Source organism: Rattus norvegicus, chromosome 1 (genome assembly GCF_036323735.1).
Source record: "Rattus norvegicus strain BN/NHsdMcwi chromosome 1, GRCr8, whole genome shotgun sequence".
In the NCBI taxonomy this organism is placed as follows: Eukaryota; Metazoa; Chordata; class Mammalia; order Rodentia; family Muridae; genus Rattus; species Rattus norvegicus.
Window position 1 is genome coordinate 192,277,465 of NC_086019.1, and position 25,137 is coordinate 192,302,601.

Consider the following 25,137-nt stretch of genomic DNA (forward strand, 5'->3'; position numbering starts at 1 on the left):
GACCAGCCTTCGGCCTTGATAGAACCTGATTCAGCTAAATAAAGCTGGAGAGGGAGGCTGAGACCTGGGGGACTTGTCGGCTCAGTGCTCCTGAGGTAACCATTAATCCTTCCCCAGGAGATTCCAGGCACTAGCCCCTTGAGGGGCAGATGCTGGAGAGAATGGAGGGACACGTAGAGGAAGGCTCTGAACTTGGGGAGCAGAAGGTCCTGATTGATAATCCTGCTGACATTCTGGTCATTGCCGCGTATTTCCTGCTGGTCATTGGTGTTGGCTTGTGGGTAAGAAGTTGCGGGGGCGGGGCGTTGATAGGGAATTGCTTCTGGGGTTTGAGGGTAAAGATTTAGGGAGACCTCAGAGAAGAGTGGGAGAAAGGTGCTTGTATATAATGAGGGAGAAACCTAGATCCAGTAGGCCAGCAAATCTTTGGTTCTTTGTCTTTGTACCTTCTGGATTGTGTAAAAGAGATTGGGGGTATCAATAGGTTTTTCACTGAGCCAAGCATTAGCATTCTAAGAGATGTCTCCCCATTTCCATGACTGCCTTATGGCTGAGCAGTAGCCCACGTTTAAACCCACCAGGAAAGTCAGACTGAATCTAGACATATCTAGGTTCCAGTATTTGCACTAGGGTTAGAGCCTGTGTTGTTCTGGGTGTGGGAGAAGGTTGGGGGTAAGGAGATACACAGTCTGGGGAGTCCAGTGCTGGTTAATCTTCAGCCTGAAACAACGCTGAGGAATGTGTTGAAGAAGCTAATGAAGTCCAAAGATGTGCCCCAATCCCAGTTCCCCCCACTTCTGTTTCCCAGTCTATGTTCAGAACCAATAGAGGCACAGTTGGTGGCTACTTCTTGGCAGGACGGAGCATGGTGTGGTGGCCGGTGAGAGGGGCTGGGGAATGGGATGGGAGGGGCCTTGGGGAGGACAGCCTAGCTCACCCCCATTTCTGGCTACCCAGGTTGGAGCCTCTCTGTTCGCCAGCAACATCGGCAGCGGTCATTTTGTGGGCCTGGCGGGGACTGGTGCAGCAAGTGGCTTGGCCGTGGCTGGATTTGAGTGGAATGTGAGGCCTTCTTTTCTATAGTAATCCACCCCAGTGGAAACTCCTGGAGAGATCTCATCTTGGGGAAGCTCCTGGCATGGGGAATACATTGGAATGGTCCAGTTGGGGGGTGAGGTTGGGCGGGGAGCAAGGATCACTTGCTGGCTTACAAGCAGTAGGGAACAGGCAGTTCCTGCTCCACTCTCTGTATATGGTGGGTCTTGACTTATGCTCTCCACTCTGAAATGGGGCCAGCACCTCATAGATGAAGTGCCTGTCATGACGTTCTTTGATGCTGTAGTCTGTGAGCATCTCTAGGCTGAACTGAAGTTCTTTGCAAAAACAAGGAAACCAAGTGCCAGGACTGGGCTCACTTGGACAGTTGAGATGAGGGTTTGAGTCTTTCTGTAAAAGGCCTCTGAGCAGAGCCTATGAGGATAAAATTCTTGGGTAGGTGGAGGTGAGGAGGCAGCCCTGTCTGCAGATGCTGAAGTCAGTGTGAAGAGTCTGTGCACACAGGTTCATTTGCCATAAAGAACTTGAAAGAGACTAGTTAGAGGTGATGGTCTTTGTAAGCACAAAAAAGGCTCTATAGAGTTAAGGTGCCAATAAGATGTCAAGATTCTTCCCCCTTCCTGTCCAGGGTCCAGGCACTTCCGCTGTCATCTTCTAGGTCCTGGGTGTGAGGATTAGGACAGACTTGCTCAGGATGCTATCCTGGGCTGTCATTTGTTCTCACAGGCGCTCTTTGTGGTGTTGCTCCTCGGCTGGCTCTTCGTGCCTGTGTATCTGACCGCCGGAGTGATTACCATGCCTCAGTACCTCCGCAAGCGCTTCGGTGGGCGCCGTATTCGCCTCTACCTGTCCGTGCTCTCGCTTTTTTTGTACATTTTCACCAAGATCTCGGTGAGCACGTGCAGTGAGCGGGACGGATGCTTAGAAAGATAGAACCATCCAATGAGATCTTCAGAGACCTCTGGAAGGGGCGGGGACAAGGAGAAAAGCAAGAATCAGCATGAGGGGTGGGGCCTCTAAGGCTGTGGACCTGGGAAGCCTAGGTTGTTGAAAAATGAGTGGACTTTTGAGGTGTGGTTTCAGGGCAGGCGTTGGACCTGGGTTGCTGCCTTTGCCTCTGATCTATGGATTTGTTCTTTCCTGAAAGGTGGATATGTTCTCCGGAGCAGTATTCATTCAACAGGCCCTGGGCTGGAACATTTACGCTTCTGTCATCGCACTCTTGGGCATCACCATGATTTATACTGTGACAGGTGGCTGGCTGCACAGGAGTGGCGGGGTGGGAGGGGAGGAGCTTGGTGGTGGTGATAGAGAGCTGGCCTGCAACATAAGCGGGGATCTGTGGTTCTATTGGGAAACAGGAAATGGGAAAGTGGGACAGAGAGATACGCTAGTGTGATATAGTACAAGTAGAATTAAATCTGTGGAAAAGAAATCTACTTTCTTTCAATGTCCTTTGGATTTGGATTGTAAGGTCAGGTACCCAGCTAGAGCTGGGTGAGCCTAATAGTCAGAATGAGGGAAATAATTTAGAAACTCCTGCCCTTCTTGGATGTCTGAAGAGTTGGATTGGTGAGTCTCTAAGATCTTTGCTAAATTCCGTGCAGTTCCCAGGATTCCAGGTCATACATAGAGTGGTGCCAAAGTGGGTTTGGGGGTCTGCTGCAGGATAGGATGTAAGCAAGGGCCAGGCCTTAGAGGAATCACCTCACCCCATAACCTAGTTGAGAAAACAGGCCAAGCAGTGTACTGTGGGAGTCAAGAAAGCATCAGTGAACTCTCAAACTCAGCTCTGCTTCCTAGTGTCCCAGTGCACAAGCCCAATATCATTTTTACAAAATTTGTTCTCTAGAATGGGTACTTTCCTTAGTCTCAAAACACATGGGTGCCAGGGGCCAGCAGCTGTGCTGTCCTCCATTGTCTTGAACTTGTTGCAGGAGGGCTGGCGGCACTGATGTACACAGACACTGTGCAGACCTTCGTCATTCTTGCCGGGGCCTTCATCCTCACTGGTTATGGTATGGGGTTTACCCACTGTGGACAGGGCGTGGCTCTTTCCTGCCGTGGAGCTTTTAATGTAGGGGCTGGAACCTTGCTTGTCTCTGTCATGTGGGCCTTTGTACTTGGGCCAGGTCCCCTGACAACCTTGCCTGCACAGCTTTCCATGAAGTGGGCGGGTACTCAGGTCTCTTCGACAAATACCTGGGAGCAGTGACTTCACTGACGGTGTCCAAGGATCCAGCTGTTGGCAACATCTCCAGCACCTGCTATCAGCCGAGGCCCGACTCCTATCACCTGCTGCGTGACCCTGTGACAGGAGACCTGCCATGGCCTGCGCTGCTTCTGGGGCTTACCATTGTCTCAGGCTGGTACTGGTGCAGTGACCAGGTAGGTCAAGGCGAGGGATGGTGCATGCACATACACCCTGGATACAACTCTCACTGCCCTGTGCTGGTTGCTGGGTGACACCACCCTTTGGAGTTAGGTTGAAGGCAGGGCCTGAACTGATGGATTATGCCAGGGTGGACCTAAAAGAAGTCAGAATCCAGTGGTAGGATCGGAGGATAGTGATGTAGCAGGGGCTCCGGAGAGCTAGAGGTTGGGTATGAATTAGAATGGGGTTAAAGGTTAGTGCTAAGGGGCCATGGAGAGTGGTGGCAAGGCCTGTGGGATGGTACAGGGATGACCCGTTTACTTGGACACCCCTTATCACAGGTAATTGTGCAGCGCTGCCTGGCTGGAAAGAATCTGACTCACATCAAGGCTGGATGCATCCTGTGTGGTTACCTGAAGCTGATGCCCATGTTCCTCATGGTCATGCCAGGCATGATTAGCCGCATTCTTTACCCAGGTAATGTCTGCATCACTCCAGCCTCAACAGTGCTGGGCTACATCCAGAGCCCCCACTCCCACCCCCACTTTTTGTTCAAGGATTCAGGTGCCTGTTGGTTATACCCGCTACTATCCTAAGAGTTCGAAACCTGGTATCTCGGTCTTGCTTCCCACCGGAAGTCCCATCTCTAGGATTCCCGGTTCACACTAGGCTTCAGTGATCCTCCCTTCCACCTTACAGCTTCTGTCTTGCAGATGAGGTGGCCTGTGTGGTACCTGAGGTGTGTAAGCGGGTGTGTGGCACTGAGGTGGGCTGCTCTAACATCGCCTACCCACGGCTTGTTGTGAAGCTCATGCCCAATGGTGAGGGCTGGAAATGGATTGGCCTTGGCCAAGCCTGCAAGGGCTGCCTGTGGGAGGGTTGCCTCTTGCCAACCCTTCACCACCTTGAACACACTGAAGGCCCTGGCCTGAAAGCTCTTGTTGGCCACAGGTCTGCGTGGACTCATGCTGGCAGTCATGCTGGCCGCCCTCATGTCTTCTCTAGCGTCCATCTTTAACAGCAGCAGCACACTCTTCACCATGGATATCTACACACGCCTGCGGCCTCGGGCGGGTGATAGGGAGCTGCTGCTGGTTGGAAGGTGTGGTCTGGGTCCCAACCCCTGCTGTGTAAATGAACCTGAGATGTGGGTGTGTAATGCCAGGAGGGTATTGGGGAAGGTGGGTCCTCCGTAAAACCTGATTGTCTTTAACCACAGGCTTTGGGTGGTGTTCATTGTGGCAGTGTCCGTGGCTTGGCTGCCAGTGGTGCAGGCAGCACAGGGCGGCCAGCTCTTCGATTACATTCAGTCTGTCTCCAGCTACCTGGCGCCTCCAGTGTCCGCTGTCTTTGTGCTGGCACTCTTTGTGCCCCGTGTTAATGAGAAGGTGAGGAGGGCGTGTGCATGTGGACCCTGGGCGAGGCACGGGTCACTTGAGTAGGCAATGCTGTTCCTCCTGCAGGGTGCTTTCTGGGGACTCATTGGGGGCCTGCTGATGGGCCTAGCTCGTCTCATACCCGAGTTCTTCTTTGGCACGGGCAGCTGTGTGCGACCCTCTGCATGCCCAGCCATCTTCTGCCGGGTACACTACCTCTACTTCGCCATCATTCTCTTCTTCTGCTCCGGCTTCCTCACACTCGCAATCTCCCTGTGCACCGCACCCATCCCTCAGAAGCATGTAAGTGCTGGCCTCCAAGGAACCGGGAGACTATACGAACTATATGGGGTAGATGAGCCCTTTCCACCCCGTTAGCCAGTCTGCTTCAAGGAATGCCCACAGAGGCCAGAGGCCAGGAGTTCAGGATGAAGCTGTTTCCAGGGCAAGCACATTTACTTAACTGACATTTTGAGGGAGCAGAGCAAATGACAATGGGAATATGCAGTATCAGAACTTGAGACCAGTCTGAAGAACTACAATTCTGGGTGTAGACATAAAACTTGGGGTGAAACATGGGATTGGGCAGGGGTGAAGGCTTTAATACTAGATGAAGATCTTGGGGTTCAGTGTGAAGGCAAAGACTATCCTGGAAAGAGGAGTCCGAGTGAGCGGAGCCGAGGCATGTGTGCAGGCCAGAAGGGAGGCTGGGGAGAGCAGTGACAAAGCTGTGTGCCAGTGTGGACCTGGGGTGGAGGGCACAACTCCCACCTGGTCCCTTCTCCCTAACTTCCCAGCTCCACCGCCTGGTTTTCAGTCTCCGGCACAGCAAGGAGGAGCGGGAGGATCTGGATGCTGAAGAGTTAGAGGGTCCAGCCCCTCCTCCTGTGCAGAACGGGTGCCAGGAATGTGCAATGGGGATTGAAGGTAAGGCATACCCCGGGAAAGCATCCTGGGAAGCTCAGGGAGCTGACTCCCTTCAGACTAGCTGTGTGCTCCCCATTTCTTCCAGAGGTCCAGTCCCCAGCTCCAGGCCTGCTCCGCCAGTGCTTGCTCTGGTTCTGTGGGATGAGCAAGAGTGGGTCAGGGAGTCCTCCACCCACTACCGAGGAGGTGGCTGCAACCACCAGGCGGCTAGAGGACATCAGTGAGGATCCCAGCTGGGCCCGAGTAGTCAACCTCAATGCCCTGCTCATGATGACTGTGGCTGTGTTCCTCTGGGGCTTTTATGCATAAAGTCAAGTGTGTTGGTTACCATGAGTTGCAACCAGGGCATGTCTGAGCCTCATGAAAAGTGAGGGTGAAGAACTTGTAGTGGATCCCAGAAAAGGGCAAAAATACGGCAGGAAGGAACTGGTTCCCTTCCTCTTTACCTGGGGTCCAGTCCATTTGATTGGTTGTCACTTCCCACAAGATGGTGGCCAATTTGTCATAGATGTTTGCCTATGCAAAAATAAAGCTGCCCTTCTAACATCCTGCTGTGGCTGAAATGTCATTGCTCCAGGCTCCACCCTGGTCTCCGGGCTCCTGTCTTGAGTTCTGGGCTTGGAGCCTGGCTGCTCATAAGACCTTCTTTTCTGGAGACAGGGGCCACGTGGCCCTCCACTCATCCACCTCTAGATGGTGCTTCTCGGTCTTCCAGCCAGCAGCCTGCAGTCCTAGGAAAAGATCACGGGATGAGGCCAGGAAAGAGTCTGAATGTGGGGATGTGTGGCTGGCCTTGGCTACTCTGTGGGTTCTTCTTTTTCCTACCCTTTATCCCCCCAGTTCTAACCCCTATCACTAGATAGGAGAGAAAGAAGGATAGAGGGGAGAGAGAAAGATCCCTGAATCTAATGTCTTTCCTTTTGTTTCTTCTTTGACCATGGCTACTAACAAACCTCAACCAATGCCCCTGAACGACCAACAACCACCCACCCCCACCTTTTGGGGACCTAGCATTTATATACCACCTGAAAAGTTCCCAGAATTTCAAATATCACATAATTGCAGAAACTATTTGCAGCTGGCAAAACTATGGCTCTACTGGAGCATGAGGCAAATCACAGTCAGCTGCTGCCGACAGTCCTAAGCAGCCCCGTGTCCCTATATCTGGGATTAAGACAAAAAACCATATTTTTGTAATATTTATGTTTTTTTTTTTAAGAAACCAAAATCCTAGAATTCTCACTACAGGGATGGTAGTGCCGAGGCACAGGCTGGTGCAGCCTTTCACGCTACTTGGGTTCCTCTGTTGGGATTATCTGTGGCGGAAAATTAAGCTAAATTTTTATTTGTGTAGTGAGAAAGCAGCCATAGCACACGGAAAAGGGTGGAAAGATGCAGATGCTTTAAGTCCGACTTGGTTATAGATTTCTCAACCCCAGTCCTGTAGGTAGGGGGCAGAGACCCAGACAGAAGATCACAGACAACGCAGTTCTTTATTTCCCAGGCAGGACCCAAGGCTGCAGAAGCCAGGAGACGGTGTTACCTTTCAAGAACTTTGGGAACAGTGTGTCCAACACTTGATGGGTCTCCCTGACAAGAATCCAGCTTTCGTTCTTAGGACCTGGTGGGTGTAAGATCAGGAATTCTCACATCCGAGGCAGAACAGATAGCCCACCCTTCCCACCCTGCTGTAATCAGACTAGACCATGACGCTCTTACCAGCCTGAACCCTGTCCCTCAGCTCTGCCAGCTCCCCTGGAAGTGGCCCATCTTCCTGCAGGGCTCCGAGAATCAGCCCATGGGTGGCAGCCCTTAAGACAGTCTCAGGGCCTGCCACTTGGCTCAGAGCAACCTGTACCTGGTCTGAAGAGACCCAAGAGACAAAGATCAGAAAATAACTATTTCTCAAATGCCTTCAACCCATTTTTCTGATTCTCTCGTCTGTCTGAGGCCACTCTTCCCTTCCCAATGTCAACTTCTGTTGTTTCTTCAGCCACACTGAAACGCTCAGTTTTCGAGTGCAATTTCACAGTAGCTCCAAGAGGTGACTTCTTTCACCAGTGAAAATTAATGCCTTTAACACATTACCATCAGCAAATCCTGAGGACTCGTTTCCCTAACAAAGGACTCAGGGTAAGACACTAAGTGATCTACAGAGAAGCCAAGGGCTTCTTACCTGAATATGTTACAATGTACAAAGCCCTTTTTACAAAATCCTTAGAAAAATGCCACAAGTAATAAGGCAACTTCTGTAGCTTCATGGTCTAAATCAGTGGTTTCCATGTAAAGGACCACGCTGTGACCCTTTATAATACAGTTCCTCATGTTGTAATGGTCCCCAGCTATAGTCATTTTCATTGCTACTTCAAAACTATAATTTTGTTACTGCAATGAATCATACTGTGAATACCTGATATGCAGGATATCTGATGTGTGACTCCTGTGAAAGGTCATTCAACCCCCAAAGGGGTTGCTACCCACAGGTTGGAAACCACTGTTATAGAGGGATACAGTGAATTCATTAGGGCATGACGCTATTCATGCACTCGTGACTCAAATGAGTGCATCAAAAGTTTGGTCTAGAGCACTCTCCAGGGCTCTAGGCAGCCTCCAAACTGTTCAGGGAGTGGAGGCCTGGAGTCAGAGGAATGAAGAAGGCTGGGAGAATGTAGCACACTCACTTTGTGACTGGTTCCAGCAAAGGAGGTATGGTTCTTGATGGCCCTCAACCAGCTGCTTCAGCTCAGAGACACTGAGGGAGAGAAGGGTGCACTGGGACAGGGAAAGCAAGGCAGCAGAACCCACTTGGTCAAACTGTTGGCTGTAACCACCCATTTGCCATTGGCTTCTGCTTGCTACCCATTTTTGTCAACTTGACACAACTTAGGAGTCACCAGAGAAGGGGACCTCAACCGAAGAACTGCCTTGACCAGACTGGGCCTATGGCTGTGTCTGTGAGAGACTGTTTGACTGATGATTCACTGGGTGACACTCCCTTCCGCAGGCAGGCCAGGGTGGCATAGGAAAGGCAGCTGAGCATGAGCAAGTGAGCCCCTTAACAGCATGGCTTCTGTCTCAGTTCCTGCCCTGACTTCCTTGATGATTGAGTGTGACCTAGAACTGTAAGCCAAAGAAACCCCTTTCTCCCTGAGTTGTTCTTGGTCATAGTGTTTATGACAACACTATACCAAGTATAAAAATGGCATTTAGAGCTTTTTATCCTGTCTTCCAACTTATACACTTCCTGCCCCCTCTTACACAATGAATGCCCCATGAGCCTTAGAGGGGACGATGTGAATAACTTGATTCAGGATGGGCCACATCCTTCATCCATGCTGTGCATCTCGGGTGGTCAGTCCTGAGTCTCTGCATCACTGCCATGCTCTGTAAGGAGGCTGAGGGCCGCTTTGCCTTTGTTATACAGGGGTATTTAGAAGGCAGTTTGCTGCTATATCTATTCTGTTCTATTTCCTGCTTCCTTCAAGACTGCTCGCTGATCACTAATGCTGTATGATGGCAATAAGAAACCTAGAACAGATCATATAGTGAAACGACCAAAAGTCAGCGTGTAACTGAAAACAGGAGCTTATGTGGGAATTGTGAGAAGCAGAAGACACTGGACCACTCACCTGGAGACCAAGTGGTGTAAGGGAACACCCAGGGACAGAGACAGGGATGGCCAGAAACCTGTTGGAAGCGGAGTCAGGATGCTCAGGCAGAGGGGGAAGGAAGGCTGGGAAACCCAGGAACCAGACACCAAAGGGTTGGGTCACCTGTCCACAATGGCTCCATCTGATTGGCTGAAGCAGGCTCAAGTACCTCTCCCCTCTGAAGGAAGTGCTTTAGGACCAGCTGGAGGCGGCTTTCATTCAAGGTCTCTAGGACGAGGGCTCGGACTGCCCGGTAGTTGGCATAGATGTGGAGAGCAGTGAGCAAGATGAAACAGCCAAAGCTGAGGCTGGGGCCAGAGAGGAAGGTAGCCAATGTATACAGGAAGGGGCTGAGCTGGGCATCTGCGCCATAGCTCACTCCTGCCTTACCTTAGGCAATCTGATACCAGAGGAAGCATCAAAAGGCTGACCAGAAGCCCTGCTAGGTTCACCACTGTCTCCTGGAAAAGAGCGGAGAAGCAGAGTATTAGAGGGCTTCCCAGCCAGCCGGGGAAAATGGCCTCCCATGCTTTTCATTATAACCCTTAGGGCTTCAAAAACCACCCAGGGCTCCCTGCCCCATGGGAGTGCCAACTACACTTTTAATGTTTTAATAGTGAGCTGCTATTTAAAAGATGCTGGGAATTTCTCCGCTCAGTAGGCACAATGCTCTTAGAATGCCCTTGGGACATGCTACTTTCCTATAGTTGCTGGAAAAGGTGGGTCCCTTCTTGTTTGGCATCCAAAACTGGCAAACAAGGAACCCCAGGAAGACAAGGAGCAGGCCTGCCTTGACCCTTTGCTTGTGGACCAATGTAACCAGAGCCAGAATGAAGACATTCCAGGGAAAGGAACCCTGCTGCTGCCACCCCAGTACATCATTCAAGAGAACCAACTGGGGTTCCTAGATCAGGATTCTGGGGAACGCTGGTCTTGGCATGGAGGGACCTGAGGCTCATGAGATCTTTTTGCTCCGAGCCTTCCTTGGAAGGAGAAAGGGCCGAGGGACCAAAGCCTGCATGTGAAGTGGTCAGCTAGGGGTGGAGGCAGCCAGAGGCTCAGGAGCAGGAAGCCTGCGTTATAGGTAAGGTCAGTCAAGTAGCCATGTGAAGTTGCAACATGTGAGTGAGGAACCGAGCAAAGCTGCCTCAAGACCAACGTAAAAGGAGCCAAGTTTCCAGGGTGATGGGTGGGGTCCTTCTTCACCTTGGCATTTTCATACCAGCCAGAGAAATACAAAGCTGGGGGTGTGGGGCATGTGTGGGGTGAGTGTGGGGCGAGTGTGGGGCGAGTGTGGGGTGAGTGTGGGGCGAGTGTGGGGTGTGGGGTGTGTGTGGGGTGTGGGGTGTGGGGCGAGTGTGGGGTGAGTGTGGGGCAAGTGTGGGGCATGTGTGGGGCGAGTGTGGGGCGAGTGTGGGGCATGTGTGGGGCGAGTGTGGGGTGTGGGGCGAGTGTGGGGTGTGGGGTGAGTGTGGGGCGAGTGTGGGGTGTGGGGTGAGTGTGGGGCGAGTGTGGGGCATGTGTGGGGTGTGTGTGGGGTGTGGGGCATGTGTGGGGTGTGTGTGGGGTGTGGGGTGTGGGGTGAGTGTGGGGCGAGTGTGGGGTGTGGGGCACGTGTGGGGCGAGTGTGGGGTGTGGGGCGAGTGTGGGGTGAGTGTGGGGCGAGTGTGGGGCGAGTGTGGGGCGAGTGTGGGGTGTGGGGTGTGTGTGGGGTGTGGGGTGTGGGGTGAGTGTGGGGCGAGTGTGGGGTGTGGGGTGTGTGTGGGGTGTGGGGTGTGGGGCATGTGTGGGGCGAGTGTGGGGCGAGTGTGGGGCGAGTGTGGGGCGAGTGTGGGGTGTGGGGTGTGTGTGGGGTGTGGGGTGTGGGGCATGTGTGGGGCGAGTGTGGGGCGAGTGTGGGGCGAGTGTGGGGTGTGGGGTTTGTGTGGGGTGAGTGTGGGGCGAGTGTGGGGCGAGTGTGGGGCGAGTGTGGGGCGAGTGTGGGGTGTGGGGTGTGTGTGGGGTGTGGGGTGAGTGTGGGGCGAGTGTGGGGTGAGTGTGGGGCGAGTGTGGGGTGTGTGTGGGGTATGGGGTGTGGGGTGAGTGTGGGGCGAGTGTGGGGTGTGGGGCGAGTGTGGGGCAAGTGTGGGGTGTGGGGTGTGGGGCGTGTGTGTTTGTAAAAGAGCACGCAGCTTGGCTGGGTGCCTTGTGGACTCTCTCCTCAGCTCACTAGCCCACTTCCATTCCTGGTGGATTTTTACCCTTTTTAAATAATCTATTTCCATTCCACGCCTAACTTAAAAGATAAACTGCTTCTGTGTCTTCCCTCCTGAAGGCCGCTGAGAGTTTTCACTTAACTTGCACTGTGCTTTTCTCCTCAACTCTAATAACGTTATCCTCGAGCTTCCTTCTCAGGCTGTTTCTGAACTCTTTCACCAATGAGGCTGAGAACCCTAACAGGAACCTTAGGTTCTCCTGCACCCGTCAGAACCAGGGAGGGTTCCCATGGAGACGGAGACAGCACTGAAGACTCAGCTACCTGCTGTTCCAGATTCCCTCCGAAACATCTGTCTCCAGGCTTTATCCTCTCTCCACCTCAGGCCCTGAGGCCCAGCACCCAGAGCCTTGTGTGTCCACAAACATGGCAGAGCTATAAGGGTTTGGAGGGCTGTGAGGCAGAGCCTACTCTGAGGACACAGAGCCCAAATGAGGGCAATGAGGGCAGAACCAGCACCTGCTTCCTAGTGGGCCGGCTTTCCAAAGTGGGGGATGGGCTACAGAATATGTGAAGGTAACAGTGATCAACGAATCATGTAGGCGTCATCCTCAGGGTCCCTGTGACCCTGGCAGTCCTCTCTATCAGGGTCCTCGGTGACACAGACGGTCCTCCCTGCCAGCATTCATTTTCACTTCCCAGTCTTCTCTACATTCTTTTTGTCCTCCTCATCCTTTAACATGTCTAGACCACCTCCCACCGAGAGAAGCAGCTTGTGCAGAGGCTGCTGTGAGCTGTGTGTCTAATCCCAAGGGTTCAGGCGGGTGGGGCCCAGGCAGGTGAGTTTTACAGGATGATGGAACCACAAAAGCATTGCTGAGGCTTTAAATCAAGATCAACTCTTTTAAAGACTTCACTTAAACAAAATGTCGTCTGTATATTCCTGATAATTCTGGTATTGTCTCTTGCTTTATAAGATCTACAAAATCAGATTGAGCCCATGCCAAATACTGCCATCTCACTGGTAAACAGGTTTAGAACTGGATCTCCAGATTTGGGGGCGGGGGCAGAAATAGGTTGTACTTATTATAATCTTGATAGTGATAGACACTGTGTATTTAACTTGTTTTAACTTTATGTCCTGTTTATAACCAATTCACATTCTTATGGTCCTATGAAGATTTTTAACTCCATCTTCCTGGGTCTCTTTGATCATGCTCCGTGGCCTGAAAGTTTACAAGAGTGGGAACCCCAAACTCTACTTTATGCAGTGCATATTCCCCCAATTTCTCTTCCTTTCATTCTCCTGAGTCTGTAACCAGGTGCTCCTTTAAGGAGAGGGGCAATGCTTCCTCCTTAATAACATGTATTATTAAGTATTATGTCTTCCGGGTGTCCCCCCACCACATGTAAAGTGAAAGCCAACAGAGACCCTTGCAGGATCTTACTGCCTCCAGTTTGAATGTTAGTGCCTGCAGGTGCTTACCAGCTCACATTTCCCCTCTCTACAGGGACAATTCTTCTTGGGGACAAGGGTTTATAGTCTGGGGTTCTACTGCAGCGGACTCAAGGACTAAAGAATGGCTGGCACAAGGCAAGGGTAACTCCAGAGCCGGGCAGTTAAACTGTGCTTTGTGGGAGCTGAGCCCATGCTGCCCAGCAGACTAAAGTCTGCAGCTGAGGTGACTCTGGGTTTCTACAGTTCACCTCTCAGATGTCTTTTCCATAGCCGGAAAACATTTATCCCCAAGTGAAATATCCTAGAGGTAAAATCCAAACAGAACACACTGCACCCCTGTACTTTAGCCTGCACAGGGATTTAAAACCAAGAGCTCTGAGCCCATTTGGTCTTCCGTTCTTCATTTCTGTTTACTTTTTAGCCTGTCTTAGGATAGAGACCGTATTCAACTTCAGCACAGAAGACACTTCCCAGACACTAGCAGCAGGGATCTGCACCAGGTAGTCTGGAATGAGAGGGAGGGAGAGGTCTGGGGGAGGGGAGCACGAAACAGGGTCTCTAATTCCTATGGGGCTATACTTGCGGGGTTATCTCGGAGGGTGTTTGGGTAGCTAAAGACTGGAAGGTTGGCCTTGGGCCCAGAGTGGCATCAGGGGACATTTACTTCAGAGGCTCTTGTGTGCCAGGGCTCCCACGAGGTTTTGGTTTATCCACATCTGTCTCGTGTTATAATGCACTGAGCAGTCTGGCTCCTTTATCTGCATGTACTTTGCACACACACTCTCTCCAGTCACTGCATCTTCAAAAATCCGCCATCCCTGACTTGCACTGGGCCTCCTGCATCCCATCTCTGAAAACTAGCATGCGCATCCCTGACCATGGTAACGATCACATGTAGACGGCTTCCATCCAAATGTACTCCTAACGCATCCAGGTAGACAGAACAGAAGAGCAGTCTGGCCTGAGCTGGTTTGGGGTGCATGTGCAGTAGGGCAAATTGTCTCCTTTAGTAACCTTTTAGGGAGAACCTCCTATTTACCATACAATGTCTATGTAATTGTGTATGCATATGACTAAAGTTGGAAGCATTATGAGAAGGGATACACATGGTAGAGAAATAATTAATCCATTAATCAAAATACTGAACAACCCAAACTATTTCTGTTAGTAACCAGCTCCTTCCCTTAGGCCCCTTGAGTGAGCATTTTCAGTCATGTGCTGGCTGTCAATCATGACAGTGTACCTTGTTTTAATCTGGATGACGGCTTAGCTCTAGATAAAATCACCCTGCTCCCTGTGCACATCTGCGTGAGCCTTTGTTTCCAGTTCTTGGGCTAAGAAGCCAAGGACCTGGAAACACCCAGCCCAGACCCCAACCGCCAGTAACACCAGTCCTTCCTCTGTCCTTACACCTGCTCTATGACATGCTAGGACACAGCCCCTAAAACACAAAGAAAGAGATACTAGTATTTTACTGGACTCTCTGGACTCAGTATAAGCTAGGTAAATGAAAACTCAGGCCAAAAGATAAATCTTAAACTTAACTGCCTTCCTCTAGCTAGATTTACTCTGCAGAGGTCAAGGGCAATGGTCTGCAGTCCTACAGGGCATGCAGGAGTGAAGTCTCCATTTACTCAGTGCCTGTGGCACTTCTGGCAAGGGAAGTGCCTGGACCTCAGGAGCGGCTACTCCTCCCGATCCTTTTCAATCACGTGCCCTCAACAAAAAAGCTACAAAGTGTCCCTGGAGAGTCCCCAGACAGCAGTGGGCTACACAGACAGCAGGCAGCCCAGCAGATTCCTCAAGAGCCAGACAGGGGAACTTCTGAACACTTGGTTGTAAGAGTGTCACATGCGTTCCCAACTGACGGGATCTCTAAGTATGGTATTCTACACTGGAACAATAAGTAATGGAACTCAGTAAGTCCCTAAAATTTCCTAGAATAAGTAACAGGGACCACTCAGATTTTTTTCTTTCATGTATTTTGTTCTATGTATTTAAAATAATTGTGTATGTGTGTATATATACGTATATAAAAACATGTTGTTATTAAAAATTTCACAAATAAATAAAAGTCCTACACTAGAAATTTAAATTTACTTTTTATGTCTTGGCATACCTTAAGCTGTGTGCAAGAATATATTAAAAGGCCTTATGTGTGTGTATAAATTAAGGCTCTCACTTGCTTTCTTAAAACCTTTTAAAATGGTATCTTTGGGTCTATAAGTTACTTCCTAAAATCTTAAATGTTATTTTTTATATAAAGCAACAATACCATTTACAATATAGGTTACCTTGCTCTGTATATAATCAAGAAGGCTATATTCGTAAATCCTCGGATATTAAAGAATACCTTACATTTCTAAACCTCTATTTTACCTCAGAACTATGTCATTACAAAGCAGGACCTGTTTTCAGTCCACCTCTGCTTTCCGTTACAGACGGGCTTTTTGAGGTTCTTATTTTGTCCAGTTTAAAGAAAGTCATGCAATGGTCAGGCTGTGGTGCTGCCCAGTGAGCTCCGGGTCAGGACACACTCTGGTTAAGATCAAAGGTCTCCAACTTTATACTCGAATCATATCCGCTGTAAAAACGTAGATTGGAATAAGGATTGCTAATGCTATTATAATGTGATCTAGTTAATAGTCTAACCTAAGATGGTCCCATGGACAACCTAGCATTATGTTTACATACGACCATGTTTCTTATATGCCTGCATTATTACTGTGTTCACAGAAGCAGAGTGTCTCAGAAGGAAATGGTCTGATCAGTTAAAACAGCCCAGTTTAACCACAATTCTTTTCAATTCATACTGTAGTAAAGTTTACAATGAAAAGGGAATCAAATAAACAGTCTGAGCCCAGACATTGCTGCTGAGTTGTCTCAGCTCTGACCTGGAAGTGCTTTAAACATTCTATGCTCGGAAAATAATCTGGCTGCTAGGGGGTGATGAGTCCCCTCGTCAGAGGGGTGATCCTCTAGGCTCTGCTATTAATAAAATCTAAAAATTGGGACAATGATTTAGCCCTGTGCCTTTAGCTTTTCCCAAGCACTTAATGTACTTTAAAAAAAGAGAAGATTTTGTTTTATCAAAGTAAGCGTCTAGTTTCTATAAAATGTGACAGGCTTCTAATTAAAGAACTGACTCTTAAGTCAGGTTCATTGAAAAAAAAACCTGTCTGTTAAGCTTCTCTGATATATCCACCAATGTATTATAAATCTGTCTTGATGTATGTCTTTCTTTATTCTGTAAAACTATAAAAATGTCATGAAATCGTTCCCATGTTGGAACACGGAATTAAGAGCAACCTAATTCTGTACTTCTCCGCAATGGGGACTCAAAATAAACTCCAGAACAAACTGTCTCCCGTTTCCTCTAAGATGACAGCTATGGCTTTGTGTCTGCCCTTCCTCACCCTGGGGTCATCTAACACAGTATATGTGAAACAAAGCCTGCCAGGGAGGCACAGGCAAGACAGGACTGTAATGACCCTGAACTACCCACTGCATGGCTGGATGCCTTTTGGACTCTATTAACTTACTAGCCACTTCTATTCTTAGGAGTGCTTTTGTCTCTCTTAATAAGCCGTTTCTATTCCATATTAAAGGGTATTAACCTTTTCTCCATCCCTCCTCCCGGAGGCCACTGGGATTTCCACCTAACCTGTGCTATGTATTTCTCTTATCTCTTAAACTAATTATTCCTGCGAGTCCTTCTGAGTGTTATATCTCAGGCAGTCCATATGGTCAGAAAGGAGTGAAAGCTGGGTTATAGAAGGATTTCTGGTGTTAGGGGAAAAAAAGCCAGCATTTCTCAGGACCTTGTGAAACAGGGTTTCTGTCCTCAAAAGGAATCACTTCCCTTGCCTCGGGCAGAAGTCCCTACTCACAAGTATTTATTATACATTTCCAAGCCCCCTCACTAGCATGCTGGCCCCACACTAACATGCTGGCCCCCTCACTAGCATGCTGGCCCCCACACTAGCATGCTGGCCCCCTCACTAGCATGCTGGCCCCCACACTAGCATGCTGGCCCCCACACTAGCATGCTGGCCCCACACTAGCATGCTGGCCCCACACTAGCATGCTGGCCCCACACTAGCATGCTGGCCCCCTCACTAGTATGCTGGCCCTACACTAGCATGCTGGCCCCCTCACTAGCATGCTGGCCCCCTCACTAGCATGCTGGCCCCCTCACTAGCATGCTGGACCCACACTAGCATGCTGGCCCCACACTAGCATGCTGGCCCCTTTTATACCCCCACCCTCCCCACTCTTGCTATTCCATCACTCCTGCTATCTTGCTATTCTCAGTCTCTTGCTCTCTCTACTACTCTTTCCTGCTCTCTTGGCTCTCTCTAGATAGCCCTGGCCATGTCCAGTCTGCTCCTTCTCTCTGTTTTTTCTCTCTAATCTACACTAAAATCGTTTCCCGAATAATAAAGTGATAATTTTAGTAGTTTCCTCCCTGTGCCCCTTTGCATACTGAGTCAGTTTCTAAATCATTTTATTAATGAGACTAAGAACCCCCAAAGGAAACCTCACTTTCCCTACAGAAAGCCGAGGCCAGCTATGGGAATGAGCACATGGTCTGAATAACCCCCATGATGCACTTCTGCCTTACTGAGTTAGCTACAGAAATGAAGACTGGGAGCTGGGAGATGCTGGAGAGAAGGGCCTGGATTTCACCGAGAGGAAGGACTTGCTTGAGGGTATCTAGATAGACTTGGGGCCTTTCTGCCCTTTAGTTCCTTATCTGTGAAATGGTCACAAGGGGTACATTAACACTGGAAAGACTGAATGAGTTCAGGGGGAGGACACACTTAACATGTAATGAATGCTTTAAAAATATTAGTTTATGAGTACAGTGTGAGACAAGGCTAGAACAGGACTGGATAGAGCGGGTTCCAAAACTGATCCAGGGTCACCAACTACAAGGAGTAAACAAGTAAACAACAGTAAAATCAGCACGTCACAATTCTGGGACCTGTCCAGGCCTTACTTTCCTCAACAGTGACACCAGGAGCATAAAAATGTTGACTTTACAGGGTGTGAATTAAATAAACAAACACAGAGATCACTTAGCTCAGAGCTCTGGGCCAAAACCTAAGACCTGTGGAGCCCAGTCTCAGGGCTATCCCTCCCGGCCCGATTCTGCTCAGACCCCCTCACTGAGAAGGGGGTGCTGGGCTAGAGGACCTTCCCACTCAGTGGAGGCCTCTGGCTGGCTTCCTAAGTGCCTCACTTGCCAAAAGTGACCAGGACATTCAGCTTCCACAGTGCGGATATGGCTGACCCCACCGAGTGACCGCAGGGCCACTTACGTTCTCCCTGTATGCTCCCTACTTATCTCCTTCCTGGGGACACTCAGAGGCCTCTTTCTGAACCTCTAAACCGTGGCTGGTCCTGGACGCGTCCCGGCCTCACACGGTCTCGCTGTGTTTGACACTCACCTGGCTGCTGTCCTTGGCTGACACATCTGCCATGTTGTTTCTTCGGGCCTGGTGCATGGTCAGTGCAGCTCGAGTGGCCCCGCCAGCCACACCAACAATGCACTGGGAGGGAAAGAGGAGAGTGAAGGTCAGAGCCGTACGTGCTGTGAAAACACAGGCTGTCCTGTGGGTGAGCACGTAGATACCTCACACCAGCCAGAGAAGAGCAGGTCTCTGGTGACGCCTCCCCTCCGGCAAACACTCAGTGCAGTCCTTGGCTTTTAGCTCTGACTCCCCAGTCTTTAGGCATATGTCGCCCATGTCGTCCCAAGAGAAAAGGGAAGTCTTGCCAGCTATTACTACCCTGTGGCCTGATGGTAGGGAATCCCAACTTCCTTTCCCCGAAGAACTTCTTGTCCTCTTTGAATCAGGGTCTTGCTGTGTAACCTAGGCAGTCCTAGAACTTGTGATAGTCCTAACTCAGACTCCAGGATGCTAACCACAGGGTGTGCCCTGCAGAGATCTTTTTAAAGCTGTACCTCCCATCTCCTTGACCTGCTTTGGCTGCCCCCTCTCCCTGACTGGTCGATTAGGCCTGTCTGGTCTTTGACTTCATGCTTACACTCTACCTCCTTAGACGTTTTCTTCTTCCTGCTCCAGCTTTGCTCCACTGGGCACTCCAGGAGGATTCACACTTAGTCCAGTGGCCCTAGTACTTACATCTCCCCTGAGATCTCTAGATAGCAACTAGAGTCACTGATAACGTTGCTCATCAAGTCTCTTGTAGACAACAGAACAATATGTTGTGATAAAAATCTGACAGTTTTTTGATGAAGCTTAAGTTAGCTATAAAGGTGGAGGAACTAATTTATTTAAAATCAGGAGAAAAGTACTGTGAGGCTCAAGTGACTGGCAGGGAACAGCCTGGCTCCAAATAGAAAACTGAAGCCTTTAAGGTTTTCACAGAGCAATGGATCAGATAAGTAACCTAATTTGATTTCTACATTTACTATTTTTTAATTAAAAGATGTGTGTGCGCACGTGCGTGCACGTGTGCACACTGCACACAGGGAAGTCAGAGGAGAATCTGTAGGGACCCCTGCTCTCCTGCCTTGTTGATCCCAGAAACTGAACTCAGGTTGGCAGGCTTGGTGCCAGCACGCTGCTGGCCCACTGCCTATAGAGAAATTTTAATTCAGAACAAGGCTGCTCTGGCAAGAGATCACATCCAAAGACCTTCTAGGTCTGTGTGATCCAGCTGGAATACAGATACACTTTTAATCCCAGGAGACAGAGGAAAGCAGATCTCTGAGTTCAAATCCAGCCTGGTACAGAGCAAGTTTCAGATAAAGAAAATCTTAGGTACAGACATGGTGACGCACACCTTTAATCCCAGACAGTGAAGGTAGAGTTTAGCTTGTAGAAGGAAGCACTGAGAGCAATGTCTAATTGAGAGGCAGACAAAGTGACAGGTCAGAGAAAGAATCGACAGAATAGGATATGGCCAACTCTCATGAGGAGAGAGAGGAAAGGGAAGTTACTCAAGGGAGCAGTGCAGAGAGAGAGAGGAGGAAGAGGAGAGGGTAGGGGAGAGGAGGGGAGGAGAGGCAGTTTGAACAGGAGAGTTTTACAGAGATGGGTTGAAAGAGAACAAGCAAGAGATTGAGAAGGAGCTAGATTGGAAGATTGCTAGAGTTAGTTTAAGGCCAAGCAGAGCAAGCCAGAGGCTGAGAGAGAAGCCAGACTGAATCAGTCAGCTTGGAGAGGAGTTGAGGAGTTTGAGCCAGACAGTCAGGGTTCAGAAAGAACTAGAAAGGGCGATTGTATTCAGCAGTAAGTCTCAGAGGCTGAAACTTCTAAGCCTGGATATGACTGCATGGAGGCTAGGAGCTTCCAGAACTAGTCTAGGTCAGCAGACTGTGTCAGTGAGCCTCGGACAGGACAATTACCACAAGAGAATAACAGTTCCCTTTACATCTGACTTTCAAGAGAGCACTGGGCTGTGCTAAGGATGACAGTGACTGCCTGGGAAAGAACTTGCCCAGCAGAGGGGCTGCCAGGGAGGGAGGGAGATGAATGCTGGCGAACAGGAAAAAAACTGTGAAGATCTGAGCAGAAGGTGACGCTGAGGTGAGGAGGTAAGGATGACAGCCAGCTTCTGGCTGTTGTAGCTGTAGATGGAGTGCTGGTCAGACTGCACTCTGCCACGAGGGATCTTAAGGGGAAAGACTGTGCCGTGCTCTAGGACAGTATTTAACAGACACTGGTCTCAGGAGCAGAGTTAGCTGCAGAATTTGGAAGACATGCAGAAGTCACAATCCCTGGTGCAGGCACGGCAGTGTTTTCTCTCCGTGGTTTCGTATTTGATAATAAAAGCAGGGATGGAAGTTAAGGTGTGCAGCATTTACTGCCAGTCCCTCAACAAAAAGACTGCTTTACCTCAAATGCCAACTGTGCTCACGGCAAAATATTGCTTGGGTGCAGTGTAAGAGAGAGGCCTTTGAGATGGCTCCAGTACTCAGTCTTGGAGCTCTACCATGTTCTGCACATCTCACTGTAGTGGGTGTTTTTTTGTTTTTTTCTGACCTTGCTAGGCCTGTTTCCTCAACCAAAGGCACTGTGAGGGCAAGTGAACCCCACCACAGAGGGAAAGCTTGCATCTGCTTCAGCAGTGATCTGTGGTATTGCTGTGTGTGATTTCTTGGCCCTAGAATCATAAACTCCTCTCCTTCTTCAGGACTTAGCCTCAGGTAGGATCTTTCTACATCCTAAGACCAGTCCCCACCTGGTACCCTCAGATCTGTAACCCCATAGATCTGTGTGTAATTATGTGTCATTTCCTTTAAAGATGGGGGAGCCCGTGGCCAGTGTCATCCATGCAGTAGGCACTAAAAAGGTGTTTTACTGAAGAGTAAGAAGTGGTGGAAGCTAGCCTGATCCTGGGGTTGGGTCTCCCTTCATCTCTCAGCAGTATGTGCTCCAACATGGCCCTGCACAGGCTGGCTGAGGTACGACGACTATCTGGTCAAAGGAGTGTCTGAGTAGAAACATGTTCTTTGTCCCCCTTTCAGAACTTCCTCCAGTACAGGGCCTCGGTAAGCCACATGCAGCATGGTGAAGGATGGTGTCTCAGGTCCCATCAGAAGTGTCCCAGAGGTGGGTACCTTGGCTAGGTTGCTGGTACTGACAGTCATGGTGAAAAAGATTGGGTACATGGGAGCCATAATCTCTAGGAACATGGCTGTATCATTGAGGATGTCAGCGAAGAGCCTATGGGAAGGACCAGAGGTCAGAGGTCACAAACAAGAGACTTACAACAGCAGATTCTCCCCCACCTTTGCTCCCCCATCCCTTCTCACCTCCACTGCTTTGCATTGCAATCCAATTTGCTCCTGTTGGGGATGAGAGGTTGAAATTTACAACAAAGAAACTGCTGTGGGCTGTAATGGAGTCATCTTAGGTCACAGTGAGGTCTAAAGGGCTCAGGTAGGAACATAGGAAAAGGCCCCTGGCCAGCTCCAGTCTGCCTGAGGGCAAGGCTCTGGCAGCCCTTTCTCTGTTTCCATACTCCCTCTGCCTTGCTAAACTGTTAGATTCTATTCCTAAAGCTAGCCACCAACGCCCATTCCCTTATTTGGCCACCTCCTCCCTCTGAGACTGACTGCCAAGAACCAGCTGCCAGAGTACTGAAGTCCACATTCCAAAGCCCCCTTTGCTCACCTAGTTAAGATGCCCAATGACAATTAAACACCACATCCTAACCATGGGATTTCCCCTTGTACCTTTATAAACCGACATTTTCCTACAGCCTATGTCTATCTCCTCTCTATCCAGAGGCAGTCCTTTGTCTTCCAGGATAAATACCCTTTCTCTCTAGTCCTCTATATCCTGTCTTTGTCTCTTGTTCCCTGCCTTTTGTCCCCATGGGACAAATAAATCTTAGTGCATTGGTCTTGGAGGTCCAGAGCAGAAACAGTTCCTTATACTTTCTTGTCACTTTTTTGAGGTCAGGAATCCTCTAGATGCTCTTCACTACCCCAGAAACCAGGCCACACCCTCCTGTAGCTCCCCATAACAGCCGGTAAGAAAGGCCTCAGAGCCCCTCCCAACTCAGCTGCAAGATAAGTTCACACCCGATCTAGAGAAGGCTCCATTTCCCTTAGACTAGGAGGAACATGATGTGGAACTTGCCGACAGGCCTCTGAAAAATCGAGGGAAATCAGATCGCTGTTTGGGAGACTTGAGGTTTTTCTGTTCGGCCTCCCCTTGTTACACTGCACACGGCTGTCACCTCTCCTCACCTCACTCCTCCCCAGGTTTGAGGGGAAGGCCTGCTCCCTTCAGTTGGAGTCCCACCACGCTGTCCTTGGCAGGGTGTTATAGCCTTCCTAATTGGTCTCCTACTGCAAGGTAGGAAACTCTCATGATGAAGCTCTCCTGAAAGGTAATTTTGTATCTGCCTCTCTGACCTGTGTTTTGTTCCAACATTCACAGCCACCTGCAATAAGATCCTCAGCTGGGAGGGTCTTCAGTGAGTGTGGGAGGGTCTTCAGTGAGTGTGGGAGGGTCTTCAGAGAGTGTGGGAAGGTCTTCAGTGAACGCTGGGGATCTCCCCTTAGGGCTCTAAGGAAAAATTCTGTCTATTGATGGTTCTCCCACTCTCTGGGCAACCTTTGAAGAGGCTATTCCTGAATCGTTCTCCTTTTCTCTTTGCTTCTTCAAAGGTAACTAGGTCAAAGTCCATTTTGGGACTGTTTAATATCTAATTTAATATAATTGCAGTCATACAGAACAATGGGTAGGTGGGAAGAAGAGCAAGAGAAATGCTGGGCTCTAATACCCAGGCCTAGGGTATTCTGTTCTACAGCACTGCAGGTGGCTACCCCATCTCCATTCTACAGAATCAGTTAAACTCTGGCCCATGCATAAGCACCTAAAGGCAATTTCTCTAAGACCTCAGTGTTAGGAGGGGCTGCAGTGCAGTGCAGCCCAGAACCTGCACCATTAGCTCCAGACTGCCCTCTGAGTCTTTCAGGAGAGGGAGCCCTTCTAGGCAGGGCACACTGAACATGCACGGTGGAGTTGCTGAATACACGGGCACTCTTCACACCTAACCAGCCTGACCTACAGGAAGAGAGGCTTCAGTCCCACCCCAACAACTACTGAGTAAGAACTGAGAAAATAACTTCCCTCTTCTAGGTGTATTTCACATCTTGAAAAGTATCTTTGTCATCTCCCTCTGGATTTGACAGTTTGGGGGACTGAACCCAGGGTCTTCCCCATGGCGGGTTGGACGCTCCACCTGGGCTATATTCCCAGACTTGGGAAATGCTCAACTGTACTTAGGAAGCTTATGGGGACTAAGGTTAACAATGCAAGTGGGGTGTGAAATGTTAAACACTTTCCATAACTTTTTCATTGAACCTTTTCTAGCACGTAAAGGCTCATACCCCACTAAATGCCACTGGGAAGCACTAGGATCAGTTAACTGGGAGGAGAAGCAAACTCACCCCTTCCACCAGGCAAAGATGATGCGGCCCAACATGCCGGTTGAATCTGGGAATGGAAAGAAGGCATCCATAAGGGCGAGAAAGGAAGTCAGGAGCTTCAGAGCAGGGCAAACGCCGGCACTGAACCAGCTGATTCACTTCATGCTGCACTTGGGAAAACAGCTGGTGTGATGAATTCTAGACAGATTTAATACTGAGGGGTACGCTGAGGTCAGCAGCTTTTCACTGTGTGCAGATTAGACAAGAAATATTGTGTGTAGCATCGCTAGATGGGCTGTGTACACACTGAGCTGCCTCCTCGGCCTGCAGTGCTGCTGTTAACAGCAGAAGCCTGAGATAAAGCCAAGGTTTATAGATAAGGGGATGCACGGAATCATGGAAGATCAACTCGGCAACATATCGGACAGCAGTGAAAAACCACATGAGCCAGCCATTTGCATCAACATAAATACTTAGTATCATGATAGTGTATAAAAGACTAATTCACGGACACTACATACAGCACAATATGCTTTTCAGAAAGCTCTAAACTATCGTGTTGAGGAATATGTCTCTATTTGGTACACATATTCAGGAGTTTGTGTAGTCTATAGCTGTTTCTATAATAAAATGGTAGGACTGAGTAGCTTTGCAAAAGGTAAGCTTGTCTGGCCCACAGAGGATCTGCAAATTCAGCCTGTCCCCTATACGGAGACAGCAGCAGGAGACCTAGCAGGAGGATAACAAGGAAGGATAGCTGGGAGGGACAGTGGCACTGGAAAGGACAGACTGAAGAGGTGGAGGTCTCTATTTTGTTTGAGTTTGAGGGCAGAGACCTTAGGTGGAGAATGTAAAGAGAAGGTTGTTCTTGCACAACCTCCATACTTGTGTGCCTTCTACTTGGCATGCTGAAACTCGGGCTTAAAGGATGTTTCTGAGAACTCCAATGGACCCCTGAGGTACTTTCAACTATCAATCATCCTGTAAGTTTGGGAAGGAGCATTCTACTTCCTAGACAAAGCAACTGAATCTCAAGGAAGATACAGGAATGAACTGAAGCATTTTATAACAACTGTACTTCCAGCTTTTCTGAAAGACAGATGTCATGGGAACATGGGGGTCAACCTTCCCTCTCTACCACAATCATCCAAAAGATACCATGTGTATGACACTTTCCTAC

At 49.5% G+C, this 25,137-nt stretch overlaps 2 protein-coding genes across 10 annotated transcripts in view; one reads left to right on the forward strand and one right to left on the reverse strand.

The window, feature by feature from the left end:
- Window positions 1–156: 156 nt before the first annotated feature.
- Slc5a2 (solute carrier family 5 member 2) lies at window positions 157–6,278 on the forward strand. Its single transcript, NM_022590.2, is given in 14 exon segments — window positions 157–281; window positions 809–880; window positions 958–1,062; window positions 1,783–1,947; window positions 2,204–2,309; window positions 2,994–3,074; window positions 3,215–3,444; window positions 3,772–3,907; window positions 4,144–4,251; window positions 4,382–4,532; window positions 4,650–4,818; window positions 4,894–5,109; window positions 5,604–5,733; window positions 5,819–6,278. Coding segments are annotated over 14 exon segments (2,013 nt in total). The 5' UTR covers window positions 157–161; the 3' UTR covers window positions 6,043–6,278.
- Window positions 5,244–25,137, reverse strand: part of Rusf1 (RUS family member 1) — a 29,412-nt gene continuing 9,518 nt past the window's right edge. For 2 of the 9 annotated variants that reach the window (XR_010054649.1, XR_005488847.2), the window contains exons 3-14: window positions 23,979–24,024; window positions 21,828–21,860; window positions 21,633–21,738; window positions 18,490–18,591; window positions 9,774–9,844; window positions 9,507–9,691; window positions 9,363–9,420; window positions 8,415–8,485; window positions 7,453–7,596; window positions 7,277–7,354; window positions 6,180–6,464; window positions 5,244–5,867 (exon numbers count right to left, since the gene is read on the reverse strand). Coding sequence is in view for 3 of the 9 variants with exons in the window: in XM_039083001.2 (XP_038938929.1) it covers window positions 6,367–6,464; window positions 7,277–7,354; window positions 7,453–7,596; window positions 8,415–8,485; window positions 9,363–9,420; window positions 9,507–9,691; window positions 9,774–9,844; window positions 18,490–18,591; window positions 21,633–21,738; window positions 21,828–21,860; window positions 23,979–24,024 (992 nt within the window). In the remaining 6 variants the exon portion in view is untranslated. 9 annotated transcript variants of the gene reach the window in all.